We start from the raw sequence: 18,011 nt of genomic DNA on the forward strand, positions 1-18,011 counted from the left end.
CTTACTATCAGACTTACTATCAGGCTTACTATCAGACTTACTATCAGACTTACTATCAGACTTACTATCAGACTTACTCAAAACTTGAGACATCTATGCCATTGTGCTGTGTGACCAAACAGCACATTTTAGAGTGGCCTTTTATTTCCCCCCAGCACAAGGTGCACCTGTGTAATGATCATGCTGTTTAATCAGCTTCTTGATATGCCACACCTGTCAGTGGATGGATTATCTTGGCAAAGGAGAAACGCTCACTAACAGAAATGTAAACACATTTGTGCACAACACTTTACATTTGAATATTTTGTGCGCAGCCCTATGTGGCCAATTGTGCGCAGCCCTATGGGACTCCCAATCACGGCCGGATGAGGGACTGCAGTGACTGCAGTCTCTGGTTTCAGTGCATGCTGTCACATCAGTCCCAAGCCGCTGCAGTTGTCAGGAGTCGCCTGTGTTATAATTTGTTGTCTATCAATTCAGTTCATTCAATACATGATCATACTGGATCACACTGTTTCTTTCCTAACATTGTGGTCATTTAAATATATTATTACTGGTGGGTCTGACTGTGTCCGTTATAGTAACACCCCGTCCACCTGGGGGCGCTGTGGCCTGTTGATGGGCTCGCCAGCCGCTGACGCGTCAAACAGAAGAAGGAAGCTATGGAGCGGAACTGAGGTCAGTTTTCCGTGTGTTCCGTCAGGTCAGTGCTTGTTTGTTTTTCTTTACGAGTTTTATCTCAGATTTGCTTATTTAACTACCAAGCTAGAGTCTTCGGATGAACTAGCACGTGTAGTTAACCAGGCCAGCTAACTAGCTAACTAGGTAGTTGTGCTGATCAAACGTGGATGTGTGTTTGTGGATGTGTGAACTAATGTTTTTTAACGTGTGTGCCTGGGTGCCAAAATGTGTCTGAAAATCGGGGTGCAAGAAAATACATTTATAATTCTTAAAAATACATGTTTATCATAACCATTACAGATAACAAGTCTCAATTGCTAATATATATTATTCCGTCAAAAAGTACCATTTAATATTGATTTATTGAAACCTTATCGATCTTGAAAAAGGCAGTAACCTCAGCAACGTGGGGCTTGTTTGTAGAAGTTTATGGCTGTGCAATGATATAACCTTGTTTTGTTCATTTAGCAGACAACACGCTCTTATTTCCAGAGCCCACATCTCAGTCAAGACACCTGTTTTATAGTAAAAGCCATGATGTAATATAACAGAATAGAAAGAAGCCATTGCGAAGTGATCCGCATCTTGTGTGTGAAAGTTGATCAGTGATCACTTGAAACGAGGCTCAATTTGGCGAGTTGAAATACCAATCTTTTCAGTGTTGCAATCAAAAATCTGTCTTTACAATATACAGATGTTCGATTTAGTTTATTCTACCTGTTATTTGGACTTTTCTAAATGAACAATTCCACATTGAACACAGCATGGTGATGAATTACGGACACAACATCTGTGTGGTGTGTAGGACTAGGCTTAATGATTCTGATTAAAATATGCTCGTTGTCTTTATCTAATCTGTTTTTGCAAATTATCAGAACCTGTCTATGTTTAGGCAGGTTACAGCCAAGCCCTGGGCTAACCAATTCTAACTGGCGCCAGCAGTTCGCAAAGTAGCCAAAGCACTAAAATAGTCGACATGCAATTATTCCAAAACTGCAGCTCGTTGTTGGAACAAACCAGTCCATTTTGTTATGTTGGTGTTGAAAACCGTTGTCATTTGGCAAGGAATGTAGCTTGTGTCTCCCATCAGTTAGATACAGAGCCTTCAGAAAGTATTCAGACCCCTTGAATTTTTCCACATTTTGTTACATTACAGCCTTGTTCTAAAATGGATGGGGAAAAATCCCTCAATCTACACACACACTACCCCATAATGACATCACACTACCCCATAATGACCACACACTACCCCATAATTTTTTATTTATATATATATATTTTTTTTTTTACCTTTATTTTACTAGGCAAGTCAGTTAAGAACAAATTCTTATTTTCAATGACGGCCTAGGAACGGTGGGTTAACTGCCTGTTCAGGGGCAGAACGACAGATTTGTACCTTGTCAGCTCGGGGATTTGAACTTGCAACCTTTCGGTTACTAGTCCAACGCTCTAACCACTAGGCTACCCTGCCGCCCCATAATGACATCACACTACCCCATAATGACATCACACTACCCCATAATGACAAAGCTACAACTTTTTTTTTTGTAACTATTAAACATTTTAAAAAATATCACATTTTTACATTCTAAATAGTATTTTCTAAGATGTTCAAAACAGTGGTGGGCGGGAGGGTAGCAAAACTTTCCAGTGGGCATAACCATTCATCTTGAGGGGAGGGGGTGCAAAATGCAATCTGTTAATTATTATATCATATATAAAATGGACAGTATCTATTTTAATACAGACTTGCTCAAAACACGACTAATTATTTGAAAATGACAAATTACCCAATGGATTATGATAATTTTCTCCTAGAAAAGTGGGGGTACAAAAACATGTGTATGCACCCCTATTTAGAAAGTGAGGATGCAGCTGCTCCATTGCTCAGGCGCCTGTGTGTGTTTTCAAATACAATATTGTGTGTAATCACGGGCTATTCTTTGGGTGCTGAAATCAATCGTTTTTTGGTTACTTAATTTTATTTGACATCGAAGCTCCAGTCTGCCTGCGCTAGTCGCCGATCAACTCCATGGTAAATCGTAGAGTTCAGTTTAATCAGTTTAATATTGTCTTTGTGTTTTATAGATGGTGCAAATCGGTTAAACAGCTGCCACCATGCTGGGGACGACAACAGGAAGGAAACGAAAGAAGGACATAGTTGGCGAGATTCAACTGAACGTTTGTCCAGATGAAACAGAGCTCCCAGGTATTCTAGAACAAACTGGGAGAAAATGGAAAACAACAACGAGGCTGAAAACACAACCGGATGGAGGGGCTGTAGAGGGCAGCAGGAGAAGAAAGATACAACCGGATGGAGGGGCTGTAGAGGGCAGCAGGAGAAGAAAGATACAACGCTGCAGAGAGTCCGACACGGGAATGGACAGTGTCCCCTCTAAGTCTGACAACAGGACTCCTGATGCTGGACCAGAATCTGAGACAGGGGAAGATGGCCCCCATACAACCATGGTTGAGACAAGCACCCAACACCGCAGACGCATCCAAAACGATAAAGCTCTCAGGTCAGTAGAAAGGAACCTCGTACACTTGTTTTAAGAGTGAATCTAGCATATACTGAAGAGTGATTTCCCTTATTGGTGGTAGTGAACATAACCATTGACAGTAGGATTTGCTGGTGAAAACCAGACCTTTGTGAATCATTGTGCTGTCTACCAGAGTTTCATCTGAAACCTCTTCCTGTGCAGAGAGGAGGCATTTCTGTCCTGCCCTGTCAAATCAAGAGGTTTCAAAAACAGATGTTTTAGATGTTATGTAGATATTTCTCCCCTCTCTATGTTACAGTGAAAAAGAATGGAGGGCTATGAATGAGCTCAAAGAGTTTGTTCCCAATATTGCGTCTCGTCCTGTTAATAAGATCAGAATGATGATCAAGTATGATCTTTATCGATTCAAGGAATTCCGAAGACAAGGTAGGTTTATTCTTTAAACCCTCGTGGTGTTTATCGTAGGATGATGTAGTTAACTTGTCCACATGTAAGCTATGTTATGTAACATGTTACTGTGTTGATGTTTGAGACATTTATTGACTTCTGGAAAAAAGGGGAAATTGTGATTTCTTTTCTCCCTTAACACATGAATCCACATTCAGTGTTTGGCCCGCTGACTAAATGTGTTATCATTTAGACCCAGTAGGTTAAACCAGGGCTCCAGACTGACATCATTTAGACCCAGTAGGTTAAACCAGGGCTCCAGACTGACATCATTTAGACCCAGTAGGTTAAACCAGGGCTCCAGACTGACATCATTTAGACCCAGTAGGTTAAACCAGGGCTCCAGACTGACATCATTTAGACCCAGTAGGTTAAACCAGGGCTCCAGACTGACATCATTTAGACCCAGTGGGTTAAACCAGGGCTCCAGGCTGACATTAGTTAGACCCAGTAGGTTAAACCAGGGCTCCAGACTGACATCATTTAGACCCAGTAGGTTAAACCAGGGCTCCAGACTGACATCATTTAGACCTAGTGGGTTAAACCAGGGCTCCAGACTGACATAATTTAGACCCAGTAGGTTAAACCAGGGCTCCAGACTGACATCATTTAGACCCAGTAGGTTAAACCAGGGCTCCAGACTGACATCATTTAGTCACGTTTTGACACCTTAAAGCCGTCTGCATACGGTAAGATTTAGACTTTGATGTGACAGTTAAAAAAAAATTTTTTGTCTCATTGGTGTGAGCTGCACAATCTACATCACCTGACTCAAACTGTCCTATCTGTGTGTGAGGCTGAAACCATTGTTAACAGTACTGTCATGAAAGCCTCTGTGTCTGCTGGGGCCTGCTGCTGGACAAAAAGCACTGGGTATTAAGACATTGTGTTTTGAGTTTCGTCTTACTCAGGTGGTGGACTAGACACACATAAATTAGCCTATGATATTAGTTCACATAAAGATGTAGGTAAATTCATCTCTGTTGAAAAAAAGAAAATTCAGAACATTCTGGAGCCCAATTTTAACATTCAAATATAACAACTATAGCCTAATTGTCAACCCACAATGCATCACTGGATTAGGTTGAACATCAAAATATCCTGAATCATGCATTTTTTGGGGGGGTGCGACCAAATCATGGGCTGTTGCCACCAACTGAAAAAGTACCAGTGTTACAGGAGAACAGTTTGGAGTCTGGAGCCCTTGGTTACCGCGCTAGCCTGGAGCCCTAGGTTACCGCCCTAGCCTGGAGCCCTAGGTTACCGCGCTAGCCTGGAGCCCTAGGTTACCGCGCTAGCCTGGAGCCCTAGGTTACCGCGCTAGCCTGGAGCCCTAGGTTACCGCGCTAGCCTGGAGCCCTAGGTTACCGCGCTAGCCTGGAGCCCTAGGTTACCGCGCCAGCCTGGCGTCCTAGGTTACCGCGCCAGCCTGGAGCCCTAGGTTACCGCGCTAGCCTGGAGCCCTAGGTTACCGCGCTAGCCTGGCGTCCTAGGTTACCGCGCTAGCCTGGCGTCCTAGGTTACCGCGCCAGCCTGGAGCCCTAGGTTACCGCGCCAGCCTGGAGCCCTCGGTTACCGCGCCAGCCTGGAGCCCTAGGTTACCGCGCTAGCCTGGCGCCCTAGGTTAAGCCTCTGTGGAATCTTCTGTCTTTTCCAGGCATTTCCCTGCGAACTGGACGATACAGCGCACAGGAGAACAAACAACTCATGAGTAACATAAACAACTTCCTGGCTCTCACAGGGATTGAGAATGCTGCTAAACTCTTCCATACAAAGCGCTTCAAAGACGAACTGACACAAATCCAGAAGTTGAAGAGTCATCACAGGTTCCCTGAAAGAATAGGTGCGGTGTATTCTAGCCAGCTTCATAACGATAACAGATAAAGTTTCATCCCCACATTTATATCCCTGTCTTTAGCATAAATAAGTATGCTAAGGGATTTCCTAGAAAACTGATCTCCTCTCCCTGTTGCAGCTGAAGGAATCCCAAGGCCTTGGCATAAGGTCTATACTCGTGGTGGGAGGAAGATGTTTGATGATAGCAGCTACAAGGGCAGGTAAGACTGGGCTAGTTACTTTAAGGATCTGACAACGCTAATAATGGGCTTTGACTGGGTACAAAAGTATAGTGATATTGAATTGGAACTAACAACTGTGCCGTTTTTCCTGACACGAAGGTCGTGATACTGTGGCTTTTTACAGACTTATTACTTGAATGTTTCTATGAATTTTTATACGAAGGTTCAGCGAAGATGAACTTTACTCTTTGAAAAAACTGCAGACGTTGCACGGCAACAATTGGGTGACGATCTCGCAGTTGACTGGCCGGAGTGAAACGCCCCTCAGGAAGCGTTTTTCTCAGATGTGTAAGTCATTAGGAACTTGAATCAAATATAATGACTAGAGGTCGACCGATTATGATTTTTCAACGCCGATACCGATTATTGGAGGACCAAAAAAAAGCCGATACCGATTAATCTGCCATTTTTAAATTTATTTTTTGTAATAATGACAATTACAACAATACTGAATGAACACTTATTTTAACTTAATATAATACATCAATAAAATCAATTTAGCCTCAAATAAATAATGAAACATGTTCACTTTGGTTTAAATAATGGAAAAGCAAAGTGTTGGAGAAGAAAGTAAAAGTGCAATATTTACATTTAAGTCATTTAGCAGACGCTCTTATCCAGAGCGACTTACAAATTGGTGCATTCACCTTATGATACCTTATGAGAAAGTTAAAGTGCCATATGTGCCATGTAAGAAAGCTAACGTTTAAGTTCCGTGCTCAGAACATGAGAACATATGAAAGCTGGTGGTTCCTTTTAACATGAGTCTTCAATATTCCCAGGTAAGAAGTTTTAAGCTGTAGTTATTATAGGAATTATTGGACTATTTCTCTCTATACGATTTGTATTTCATATACCTTTGACTATTGGATGTTCTTATAGGCACTTTAGTATTGCCAGTGTAACAGTATAGCTTCCGTCCCTCTCCTCGCTCCTACCTGGGCTCGAACCAGGAACACATCGACAACAGCCACCCTCGAAGCAGCGTTACCCATGCAGAGCAGGGGGAACAACTACTCCAAGTCTCAGAGCGAGTGACGTTTGAAACGCTATTAGCGCGCACCCCGCTAACTAGCTAGCCATTTCACATCGGTTACACCAGCCTAATCTCGGGAATTGATAGGCTTGAAGTCATAAACAGCGCAATGCTTGAAGCACAACGAAGAGCTGCTGGCAAAACGCAGTAAAGGGCTGTATGAATGAATGCTTACGAGCCTGCTGCTGCCTACCACCGCTCAGTCAGACTGCTCTATCAAATCATAGACTTAGTTATAACATAATAACACACAGAAATACGAGCCTTAGGTCATTAATATGGTCGAAACCGGAAACTATCATCTCGAAAACAAGACGTTTATTCTTTCAGTGAAATACAGAACCGTTCCGTATTTTATCTAACGGGTGGCATCCATAAGTCTAAATATTCCTGTTACATTGCACAACCTTCAATGTTATGTCATAATTACGTAAAATTCTGGCAAATTAGTCGGCCCAAACTGTTGCATATACATTGACTCTGCGTGCAATGAACGCAAGAGAAGTGACACAATTTCACCTGGTTAATATTGCCTGCTAACCTGGATTCCTTTTAGCTAAATATGCAGTTTTAAAAATATATACTTCTGTGTATTGATTTTAAGAAAGGCATTGATGTTTATGGTTAGGTACACATTGGAGCAACGATACGCACCGCATCGATTATATGCAACGCAGGACACGCTAGATAAACTAGTAATATCATCAACCATGTGTAGTTAACTAGTGATTATGATTGATTGATTGTTTTTTATAAGATAAGTTTAATGCTAGCTAGTAACTTACCGTGGCTTCTTACTGCATTCGCGTAACAGGCAGGCTCCTCGTGGAGTGCAATGTAATCAGGTGGTTAGAGCGTTGGACTAGTTAACCGTAGGGTTGCAAGATTGAATCCCCCGAGCTGACAAGGTGAAAATCTGTCGTTCTGCCCCTGAATGAGGCAGTTAACCCACTGTTCCTAGACCGTCATTGAAAATAAGAATGTGTTCTTAACTGACTTGCCTTGCCTAGTTAAATAAAGGTGTAAAAAAATTCGGCCAAATCGGTGTCCAAAAATACAGATTTCCGATTGTTATGAAAACTTGAAATCGGCTATAATTAATCGCCCGTTCCGATTAATCGGTCGACCTCTAATAATGACTCTTGATCCTTGCCTGACATCCTGCTTCACTTCTTTTGGGACATTTTGTTTTTGTCTGAACAACGGTCCCACTTTATTTGGTGTGTGTTTTTCAGTTGCAAACTTAGGTTCTTGGAGCGAAGAAGAACTGAAGAGACTAATGGAAGCTGTGAGAGACCACCTGCTGGGACAGGTGGAGCCTGGCAGAGGACATGCCACCATCAGGAAAGACAAGCTGTACAACAACATCCCCTGGACAGATGTATGCCGGAGGGTTAAGACACGCCACCGGGACCAGTGTAGAATGAAATGGTCGGTAGTACAGAGTTTCATGGTTAACTGTTGCAAAAAATAAAATAAAAATGGCTGACATTTTCACTGTGAAAAATAATTATGCATAGTGCAGAAATGACTGTAAAATACATTATGATCTTCCAGGGTGATTTAATTTGAAACTTTTCTTCAACAATGTGCTTTATAAAGAAATTGGTATTCATGTATCGCTCACTAATCTTTCATGGACAGACTGTAAACATAAATTGTACCGTAGAATCTGTCAAGAGACTATTGGATGTGTCAGATAGACTAACAGTGAAATGCTGACTGAGGGGTTCTTATCCAACCATGCAGAGTTAAAGATAAAATAGACATAGTGACACAAGGAGTAAATACTCAGTGAATAACTATAACGAGTAAAAATAGCACGGCTATATACAGGAAGTGGAAAATAACACGGCTATATACAGGAAGTAGAACATAACACGGCTATATACAAGAAGTAGAAAATAACATGGCTATATACAGGAAGTAGAAAATAGCATGGCTATATACAGGAAGTAGAAAATAACATGGCTATATACAGGAAGTAGAAAATAACATGGCTATATACAGGAAGTAATAAATAACACGGCTATATACAGGAAGTAGAAAATAACATGGCTATATATAGGAAGTAGAAAATAACACGGCTATATACAGGAAGTAGAAAATAACACGGCTATATATAGGAAGTAGAAAATAACACGGCTATACAGTCCATTGGGAAAATATTCAGACTTTTTCCACTTTCTTATTCTAAAATGGATTAAATAAAAAAAAATCTATCTATATACAATAAAATTCATACATTTTTGCGAAAATAATGAAAACCTTATTTACAATGGCACTGTTAAGATTCTATGTGACTTATGTTATACAGGGAAATTAGCAGAAATTATTAATATATCTCACACAATGTTAGTTGTTAGTTAACCCAGATGAATTGCTCGCTAAACTCTAGTTAAATAGTCGTCTCGTTTATAACTCAAATTGTTCTTTTGCACGTTGCACAATTCTTGCACTATGACAAAGTCCCCCTTGTTTTGTTTCCACAAGCGTTCAGATTCAGAACATTGTCTTCTGAGACGTCTCTTCTCCTGTATCCAGGTTGGGTGTTATGGCACACAAAATGACATATGGACAACCAGTATTCAGCGGAGGTGTGAAAACTGTAAAGGCTAAAGTGGATTTGATCAAAGCGTGAGTCATGTGAAGATTTTTTTATTCAATATATGCTATTGTAGAATTGTTTAGTTTATTTTCTTTGGAAGATTTATTAGCCCCGTGTAGGGACTTACTAATGTGGTGTACTTTTGCCAATGTTGATTCAATGTCATTTTGACCTTTCAGGTTGAACACAATGCAGGTGGAAGATGCAACAGATATTGACTGGGAAGAAATTGCTCACACAATTGGGTAAGTGGCTTTTATTATACACAGATTATACTTTGTTTTAGACAATGTTGTATTTTTATTATAAATGACATTTTCACTGACAGAGGTTTGTATTATGTTAGTATTTACGTTTAGATTCTCAAATCTCTTAACACAACGCAGATGTTTTAATTGTCTACGAACTCGGTCGATAACCGTCAAAGAAAGGGGGATCTGTACAAGCACAGCCTTTGTTTCCTATCTTCTAGAAGTGAGGAGTACAACCGCACATGGCAGGGTCATTGTGGTTTATGTGTGTGGGAATGCAGTGTTATGGGCTAACATTTCTTTCATGTCCAAAGGGGTGTGACTCCTTGCTACGTGCAGATGCACTACCACAAGCTGAAAGTATCCAAAGTGCCGTTGAGACAGAGCATGTCTTTCTGTGGTAGGTACAAGCTAAAAGTATCTAAAGTGCCATTGAGACAGAGCATGTCTTTCTGTGGTAGGTACAAGCTAAAAGTATCCAACGTGCCGTTGAGACAGAGCATGTCTTTCTGTGGTAGGTACAAGCTAAAAGTATCCAACGTGCCGTTGAGACAGAGCATGTCTTTCTGTGGTAGGTACAAGCTAAAAGTATCCAAAGTGCCATTGAGACAGAGCATGTCTTTCTGTGGTAGGTACAAGCTGAAAGTATCCAAAGTGCCGTTGAGACAGAGCATGTCTTTCTGTGGTAGGTACAAGCTGAAAGTATCCAAAGTGCCGTTGAGACAGAGCATGTCTTTCTGTGGTAGGTACAAGCTAAAAGTATCCAAAGTGCCATTGAGACAGAGCATGTCTTTCTGTGGTAGGTACAAGCTAAAAGTATCCAAAGTGCCGTTGAGACAGAGCATGTCTTTCTTTGGTAGGTAGAAGCTGAAAGTATCCAAAGTGCCGTTGAGACAGAGCATGTCTTTCTTTGGTAGGTACAAGCTAAAAGTATCCAAAGTGCCATTGAGACAGAGCATGTCTTTCTGTGGTAGGTACAAGCTAAAAGTATCCAAAGTGCCGTTGAGACAGAGCATGTCTTTCTGTGGTAGGTACAAGCTAAAAGTATCCAAAGTGCCGTTGAGACAGAGCATGTCTTTCTGTGGTAGGTAGAAGCTGCTGTCATACACACAGTTGTTTGTTTACAATCCCTATGTGTTTTAGGTCGGAGGTTTTTAGAATAGTTGAGTCCAAGTCACTATGATCAGTGTTCCGGTGACATCACTTCCAAGGGACAGGAAGTAGAAGCTAGCTCCATTTTGATTGCATGTTTTTAAACCTCCTATTCATCTCCAGCACTATACAAGTCTACATATGTGTAAATGATGTGTTTCCACATTCGGAAAGAGATGAAAACCTCCAAAGAAAATGCCACGTGTCATCACATGTAAAAACACTGATTGCCCCCCTTCAAATATAATGATGCTTTGAGGAAGAATCTTGTTGTTTTCTGGACACATTTACTGATTTAATGTATATGTGTTTTACTTTCAGAGATCATTGATTTCCTGTACAGTAGTGTTCTGCCCAAGTTTGAAGAGCTCCTCCGACACAGTCAGACTGAGTCAGGGGAGACCGAGTCCAGAGATCTCCACCAGGTTCAGACTGAGTCAGGGGAGACCGAGTCCAGAGATCTCCACCAGGTTCAGACTGAGTCAGGGGAGACCGAGTCCAGAGATCTCCACCAGGTTCAGACTGAGTCCAGAGATCTGCACCAGGTTCAGACTGAGTCAGGGGAGACCGAGTCCAGAGATCTCGACCAGGTTCAGACTGAGTCAAGGGAGACTGAGTCCAGAGACGATCCACAAGAGCTCTTCCTGCTCTCAGAGATCTTTGAAAATGAGGACGACTGAGATTATTACAGCGAGGTTCAGAACAGTTGATTATCAATCATTTTTATCTCTGCAAGCTTTATTTTCTGGATGTATTTCAAAGGCAGCTTTTGAAAAGAGTCGTTTGGATGTTTTCCTTTTCTGAAATTCCCTGATACAGAAGTCCTGGATGCTTTGTTAACATTAGACATGATTACACCCCCAGGGGCTGAGCATCTGGAGCCTGGTCTGCTTATGTGTGCAGCCAACCCTTATTCCTGGATCAGTAGCCCATATTTTTAATGTAACATTGTTATCAGGAAGTATTTAAAGAACATGGACATCTGTGTATGTGCTGACACTTCATAAGGACGGTAGTGACTTACTAACTTTTCAAGACTTCCTTGTTTAGCTGAGATTCTTGAATCCTTGATTAATGTACAACTTTGTTCTTTTTTTTAATCTGATAATTGTATTCTTATTATAAACCAATCAGGGTTTTAGGCCTGGGTATAGTACTACCACTGCAACCACGCTAGTTGTTAATGATCTTGTCGATGCCTGGGATGCTAAAAAGATCTGTGCTGCCTTGTTCATTGACCTGTCAAAGACGTTCGATACTGTTGATCATTCTGTTTTACTGAAGAAATTATCAAGAGTCGTCCTGGGATATACGGCCTGTTCATGGTGTCAGAATTATCTTAGTGACAGAACCCAGGCCATCTTGATAGATGGGGTTAAATCAGAATTATCTTAGTGACAGAACCCAGGCCATCTTGATAGATGGGGTTAAATCAGAATTATCTTAGTGACAGAACTCAGGCCATCTTGATAGATGGGGTTAAATCTGAATTTCTTAGAGATTCAAAAAGGTGTTCCTCAAGGTTTGATTTTGGGTCCATTATTGTTCACCTTGTATATTAATGACATAGGAAACACTGTTAATACTTGTAACATTCATCTCTATACTGATGACACCGTTTTGTGTTCCCGTGCCACCTCAGGGTTAGTGTTAGGGTTGGGGCTGACCCTAACCCTCAGTGCAGCAGGCCATTCATGAACTTCAGAATGACTTTGATCCAGTTCGGAAATCACTTACAGATCTTAAATTAGTGTTAAATACAAGTAAAACCAAGCTCATGCTGTTCTCTAGGCCATGAAATGTTGACCCTGAGGACCTGCATATCTGCGCTATAAATGGAGCCTAAATTGAGCTTGTTTCTCAAATATAAGTTCCTGGGTGTCTGGATTGATGACAAGTTGTCCTTCGTAACTCATATAGAAAATTTGACTTAGAAGCTAAGATCCAAGATAGTTTTTTTATATCTAAATAAATCAGGCCTCAGTATTAAAAACAGGAGAATGATTGTTCAAACAACGCTTCTCCCTGTATTGGATTTTGGTGATGTAGTTTACAGGCAACCTCTGTTTTAAAACCCTTGGCCGCCGTCTACCAATCAGCAATACGTTTTATCACGGGACAATTTTAGGACTCATCCTTGTAGTCTGTATAAAATGTGGGATGGACCTCTCTAAGAAGAGAGCTGCATTCTCTTTTATTTACAAAGCAATCTGACAAACTCTCTATATGTAACTTTATTAAGTGTCACAAGTTACCAAACCCGTTCACAGGAATGGGTAACACTGGAGATCCCTTCAGTCTCCACAGATTTCGGGGAAAAGTCGGCATTGTATTTTTGCCCCTAATTTGTGGAACAATCTGCAGTTAGATGTTAGATGTGCTGGTGTCACCCAGGCAGTTCACATTACTGGTTGAGGACCTCTATGTAGTTGAATGGGATTGATTTAGGACCTCTATGTAGTTGAATGGGATTGATTTAGGACCTCTATGTAGTTGAATGGGATTGATTTTATTCATGTTTATTTTTGTTTATTGTGTGCTGAATTATTTTATACACATATGTTTTAATATTCTTTTTTTGATTGTAATGTGTACAGGGCTCTCTTGTAAATAGATTTTTTTTTTTTTTATCTCAATCTGTTTTGAAGGTTAAATAAAAATACTGTGGATTTATTTTTAGAGGTCCTGTGTTAATCTGTTGGTCGGACAGTGGTCAGTTCATAGAGCGACACAGATCCTATAATTTGGATAAGAGTTGTGTAACGATTAAATAATACGTGTGGTGTTTATGATTTGTTTTGAAGTTCGGTATCGGAAGTCTATGCCCCTTTGTCTGTGATTGGTCAACTGTAGGGGTGATGTAAGTTTCTTCTCGATTCAGCCCAAAACTGTGCATTCAACATGACGGACGACAACTCGGGAAATGGCTTTAATGAGGAGAATGGCTTGGACGAGGAGAATGGCTTGGACGAGGAGGTAACATGCCGTCTTCACCAGAGGATGATGTATTTTCTATTGTAGTCGAGGAAAAGACTAGCCATGTTTGCTAACAATAGCAAGCCAACCAACTATAGCTCAAGATCTTTACAACTTTTGATCAAACATAATTTTGTCATAGAAAGAAAATCATAAGTTTCCCACATTGGTGACACCTACAGTGCCTTGCAAAAGTATTCACCCCCTTGGAGTTTTTCCTATTTTGTTGCTTTACAATCTGTAATTTAAATGGACTTTTATTTGGATTTCATGCAATTGACAAACACAAAATAGTCCAAATTGGTGAAGTGAAATGAAAAAATGTACTTGTTTCAAAAAATTTGAAGAAAAAAATATATGGAAAAGTGTTGGGTGCAAATGTATTCACCCCCTTTGCTATGAAGCCCCTAAATAAGATCTGGTGCAACCAATTACCTTCAGAAGTTACATAATTATTTAAATAAAGTCCACCTGTGTGCAATCTAAGTGTCACATGATCTCAGTGTATATATATATATTTCTGTTCTGAAAGGCCCCAGAGTCTGCAACACCACTAAGCAAGGGGCACCACTAAGCAAGCGGCACCATGAAGATCAAGGAGCTCTCTAAATGGGTCAGGGACAAAGTTGTGGAGAAGTACAGATCAGGGTTGGGTTAGAAAAAAATATCTGAAACTTTGAACATCCCACGGAGCACCATTAAATCCATTATTAAAAAATGGAAGGAATATGGCACCACAACAAACCTGCCAAGAGAGGGCCGCCCACCAAAATTCTCACACCAGGCAAGGAGGGCATTAATCAGAGAGGCAACAAAGAGACCCCTGAAGGAGCTGCAAAGCTCCACAGTGGAGATTGGAGTATCTGTCCATAGGACCACTTTAAGCCGTACACTCCACAGAGCTGGGCTTTACGGAAGAATGGCCAGAAAAAAAGCCATTGCTTAAAGACAAAAATAAAGGCATCTGGGAGGCCAAAAGGCATGTGGGAGACTCCCTAAACATATGGAAGAAGCTACTTTGGTCAGATGAGACTAAAATGTAGCTTTTTGGCCATCAAGGAAAATGCTATGTCTGGCGCAAACCCAACATCTCTCATCACCCCGAGAACACCCTCCCCACAGTGAAGCATGGTGGTGGCAGCATCATGATGTTTTTCATCAGCAGGGACTCAGAAACAAGTCAAAATTGAAGGAATAATGGATGGCGCTAAATATAGGGAATTCTTGAGGGAAACCTGTTTGTCTTCCAGAGAGTTGAGACTGGGACGGAGGTTCACCTTCCAGCAGGACAATGCCCCTGAGCATACTGCTAAAGCAATACTCGAGTGGTTTAAGGGGAAACATTTAACTGCCTTGGAATGGCCTAGTCAAAACCCAGACCTCAATCCATGTGGTATGACTTAAAGATTGCTGTATACCAGCGGAACCCATCCAACTTGAAGGAGCTGGAGCAGTTTTGCCTTGAAGAATGGGAAGAAATCCCAGTGGCTAGATGTGCCAAGCTTATAGAGACATACCCCAAGAGACTTGCAGCTGTAATTGCTGCAAAAGATGGTTCTACAAAGTATTGACTTTGAGGGGGTGAATAGTTATGCCCCACGAGGTGAGATCTTGCATGGAGCCCCAGACCGAGGGTGATTGACCGTCATCTTGAACTTCTTCCATTTTCTAATAATTGCGCCAACAGTTGTCGCCTTCTTACCAAGCTGCTTGCCTATTGTCCTGTAGCCCATCCAAGCCTTGTGCAGGTCTACAATTTTAACCCTGATGTCCTTACACAGCTCTCTGGTCTTGGCCATTGTGGAGAGGTTGGAGTCTGTTTGATTGAGTGTGTGGACAGGTGTCTTTTATTCAGGTAACGAGTTCAAACAGGTGCAGTTAATACAGGTAATGAGTGGAGAACAGGAGGGCTTCTTAAAGAAAAACTAACAGGTCTGTGAGAGCCGGAATTCTTACTGGTTGGTAGGCGATCAAATACTTATGTCATGCAATAAAATGCAAATGAATTACTTAAAAATCATACGTGATTTTCTGGATTTTTGTTTTAGATTCCGTCTCTCACAGTTGAAGTGTACCTATGATAAAAATGACAGACCTCTACATGCTTTGTAAGTAGGAAAACCTGCAAAATCGGCAGTGTATCAAATACTTTTAAATAGAAATGTTCTCCCCACTGTATATACTGTACTCTATACCATCTACTGCATCTTGCCTATGCCGCACGGTCCTCGCTCATCCATATATTTAAATGTACATATTCTTATTCATTCCTTTACACTTGTGTGTATTAGGTAGTTGTTATGGAATTGTTAGATATTACTGCACGGCCGGAACTAGAAGCACAATCATTTCGCTACACTCGCATTAACATCTGCTAACCATGTGTATGTGACCAATAAAATTTGATTTGATTTTTAGTTATAGTTACTCATTGACTCAGTACTGGTACCCTGTGTATATAGCCTAGTTATCATTACTCAGTACTGGTACCCTGTGTATATAGTCTAGTTATCATTACTCAGTACAGGTACCCTGTGTATATAGCCATGTTATCATTACTCATTGACTCAGTACTAGTACCCTGTGTGCAGTGGCTTGCAAAAGTATTCACCCCCCTTGGCATTTTTCTTATTTTGTTGCCTGACAACCTGAAATAAAAAGTGATTTTTGGGGGGGTTTGTATCATTTGATTTACACAACATGCCTACCACTTTGAAGATGCAACATTTTTTTTTATTGTGAAACAAACAAGAAATAAGACAAAAAAACAAAACATAAGCATGCATAACTATTCACCCTCCCAAAGTCAATACTTTGTAGAACCATCTTTTGCAGCAATTACAGCTGCAAGTCTCTTGGGGTATGTCTCTATAAGCTTGGCACATCTAGCCACTGGGATTTCTTCCCATTCTTCAAGGCAAAACTGCTCCAGCTCCTTCAAGTTGGATGGGTTCCGCTGGTATACAGCAATCTTTAAGTCATACCACATGGATTGAGGTCTGGGTTTTGACTAGGCCATTCCAAGGCAGTTAAATGTTTCCCCTTAAACCACTCGAGTATTGCTTTAGCAGTATGCTCAGGGGCATTGTCCTGCTGGAAGGTGAACCTCCGTCCCAGTCTCAACTCTCTGGAAGACAAACAGGTTTCCCTCAAGAATTCCCTATATTTAGCGCCATCCATTATTCCTTCAATTTTGACTTGTTTCTGAGTCCCTGCTGATGAAAAACATCATGATGCTGCCACCACCATGCTTCACTGTGGGGAGGGTGTTCTCGGGGTGATGAGAGATGTTGGGTTTGCGCCAGACATAGCATTTTCCTTGATGGCCAAAAAGCTACATTTTAGTCTCATCTGACCAAAGTAGCTTCTTCCATATGTTTAGGGAGTCTCCCACATGCCTTTTGGCCTCCCAGATGCTTTTATTTTTGTCTTTAAGCAATGGCTTTTTTTCTGGCCACTCTTCCGTAAAGCCCAGCTCTGTGGAGTGTACGGCTTAAAGTGGTCCTATGGACAGACACTCCAATCTCCACTGTGGAGCTTTGCAGCTCCTTCAGGGTTATCTTTGGTCTCTTTGTTGCCTCTCTGATTAATGCCCTCCTTGCCTGGTGCGAGAATTTTGGTGGGCGGCCCTCTCTTGGCAGGTTTGTTGTGGTGCCATATTCCTTCCATTTTTTAATAATGGATTTAATGGTGCTCCGTGGGATGTTCAAAGTTTCAGATATTTTTTTCTAACCCAACCCTGATCTGTACTTCTCCACAACTTTGTCCCTGACCCCTTTAGAGAGCTCCTTGATCTTCATGGTGCCGCTTGCTTGGTGGTGTTGCAGACTCTGGGGCCTTTCAGAACAGAAATATATATACAGTGGGGAGAACAAGTATTTGATACACTGCCGATTTTGCAGGTTTTCCTACTTACAAAGCATGTAGAGGTCTGTCATTTTTATCATAGGTACACTTCAACTGTGAGAGACGGAATCTAAAACAAAAATCCAGAAAATCACATTGTATGATTTTTAAGTAATTCATTTGCATTTTATTGCATGACATAAGTATTTGATACATCAGAAAAGCAGAACTTAATATTTGGTAAAGAAACCTTTGTTTGCAATTACAGAGATCATACGTTTCCTGTAGTTCTTGACCAGGTTTGCACACACTGCAGCAGTGATTTTGGCCCACTCCTCCATACAGACCTTCTCCAGATCCTTCAGGTTTCAGGGCTGTCGCTGGGCAATGCGGACTTTCAGCTCCCTCCAAAGATTTTCTATTGGGTTCAGG

At 41.2% G+C, this 18,011-nt stretch overlaps 1 protein-coding gene across 4 annotated transcripts; it reads left to right on the plus strand.

Annotated features, from left to right (window-relative positions):
* The first annotated feature begins 698 nt into the window (after positions 1 to 698).
* On the plus strand, positions 699 to 13,544 carry LOC139574851 (transcription termination factor 1-like). Of its 4 annotated transcripts, none has more exons than XM_071399803.1 (11): positions 699 to 825; positions 2,770 to 3,203; positions 3,484 to 3,611; positions 5,290 to 5,475; positions 5,608 to 5,689; positions 5,868 to 5,998; positions 7,982 to 8,177; positions 9,291 to 9,383; positions 9,534 to 9,599; positions 9,920 to 10,005; positions 11,079 to 13,544. In XM_071399803.1, exons 2-11 carry the CDS (start codon positions 2,800 to 2,802, stop codon positions 11,435 to 11,437), a joined length of 1,731 nt encoding a protein of 576 aa, XP_071255904.1. In that variant the 5' UTR covers positions 699 to 825; positions 2,770 to 2,799; the 3' UTR covers positions 11,438 to 13,544. The 4 variants fall into 4 exon arrangements, with proteins under 4 accessions (XP_071255904.1, XP_071255905.1, XP_071255906.1 ...); XM_071399804.1 differs by having other exon boundaries at positions 5,874 to 5,998; XM_071399805.1 differs by having other exon boundaries at positions 5,374 to 5,475.
* The last annotated feature ends 4,467 nt before the right edge of the window (positions 13,545 to 18,011 follow it).

Source organism: Salvelinus alpinus, chromosome 4 (genome assembly GCF_045679555.1).
Source record: "Salvelinus alpinus chromosome 4, SLU_Salpinus.1, whole genome shotgun sequence".
In the NCBI taxonomy this organism is placed as follows: domain Eukaryota; kingdom Metazoa; phylum Chordata; class Actinopteri; order Salmoniformes; family Salmonidae; genus Salvelinus; species Salvelinus alpinus.

Excerpts from the sequence above, each read along its gene's own strand:
- LOC139574851 (XM_071399803.1), top strand. The coding sequence starts at position 2,800 with ATGCTGGGGACGACAACAGGAAGGAAACGAAAGAAGGACATAGTTGGC. Across the intron at positions 8,178-9,290 it reads GACCAGTGTAGAATGAAATG|GTTGGGTGTTATGGCACACA; the intron begins GTCGGTAGTACA and ends TCCTGTATCCAG. Across the intron at positions 9,600-9,919 it reads GAAATTGCTCACACAATTGG|GGGTGTGACTCCTTGCTACG; the intron begins GTAAGTGGCTTT and ends TCATGTCCAAAG.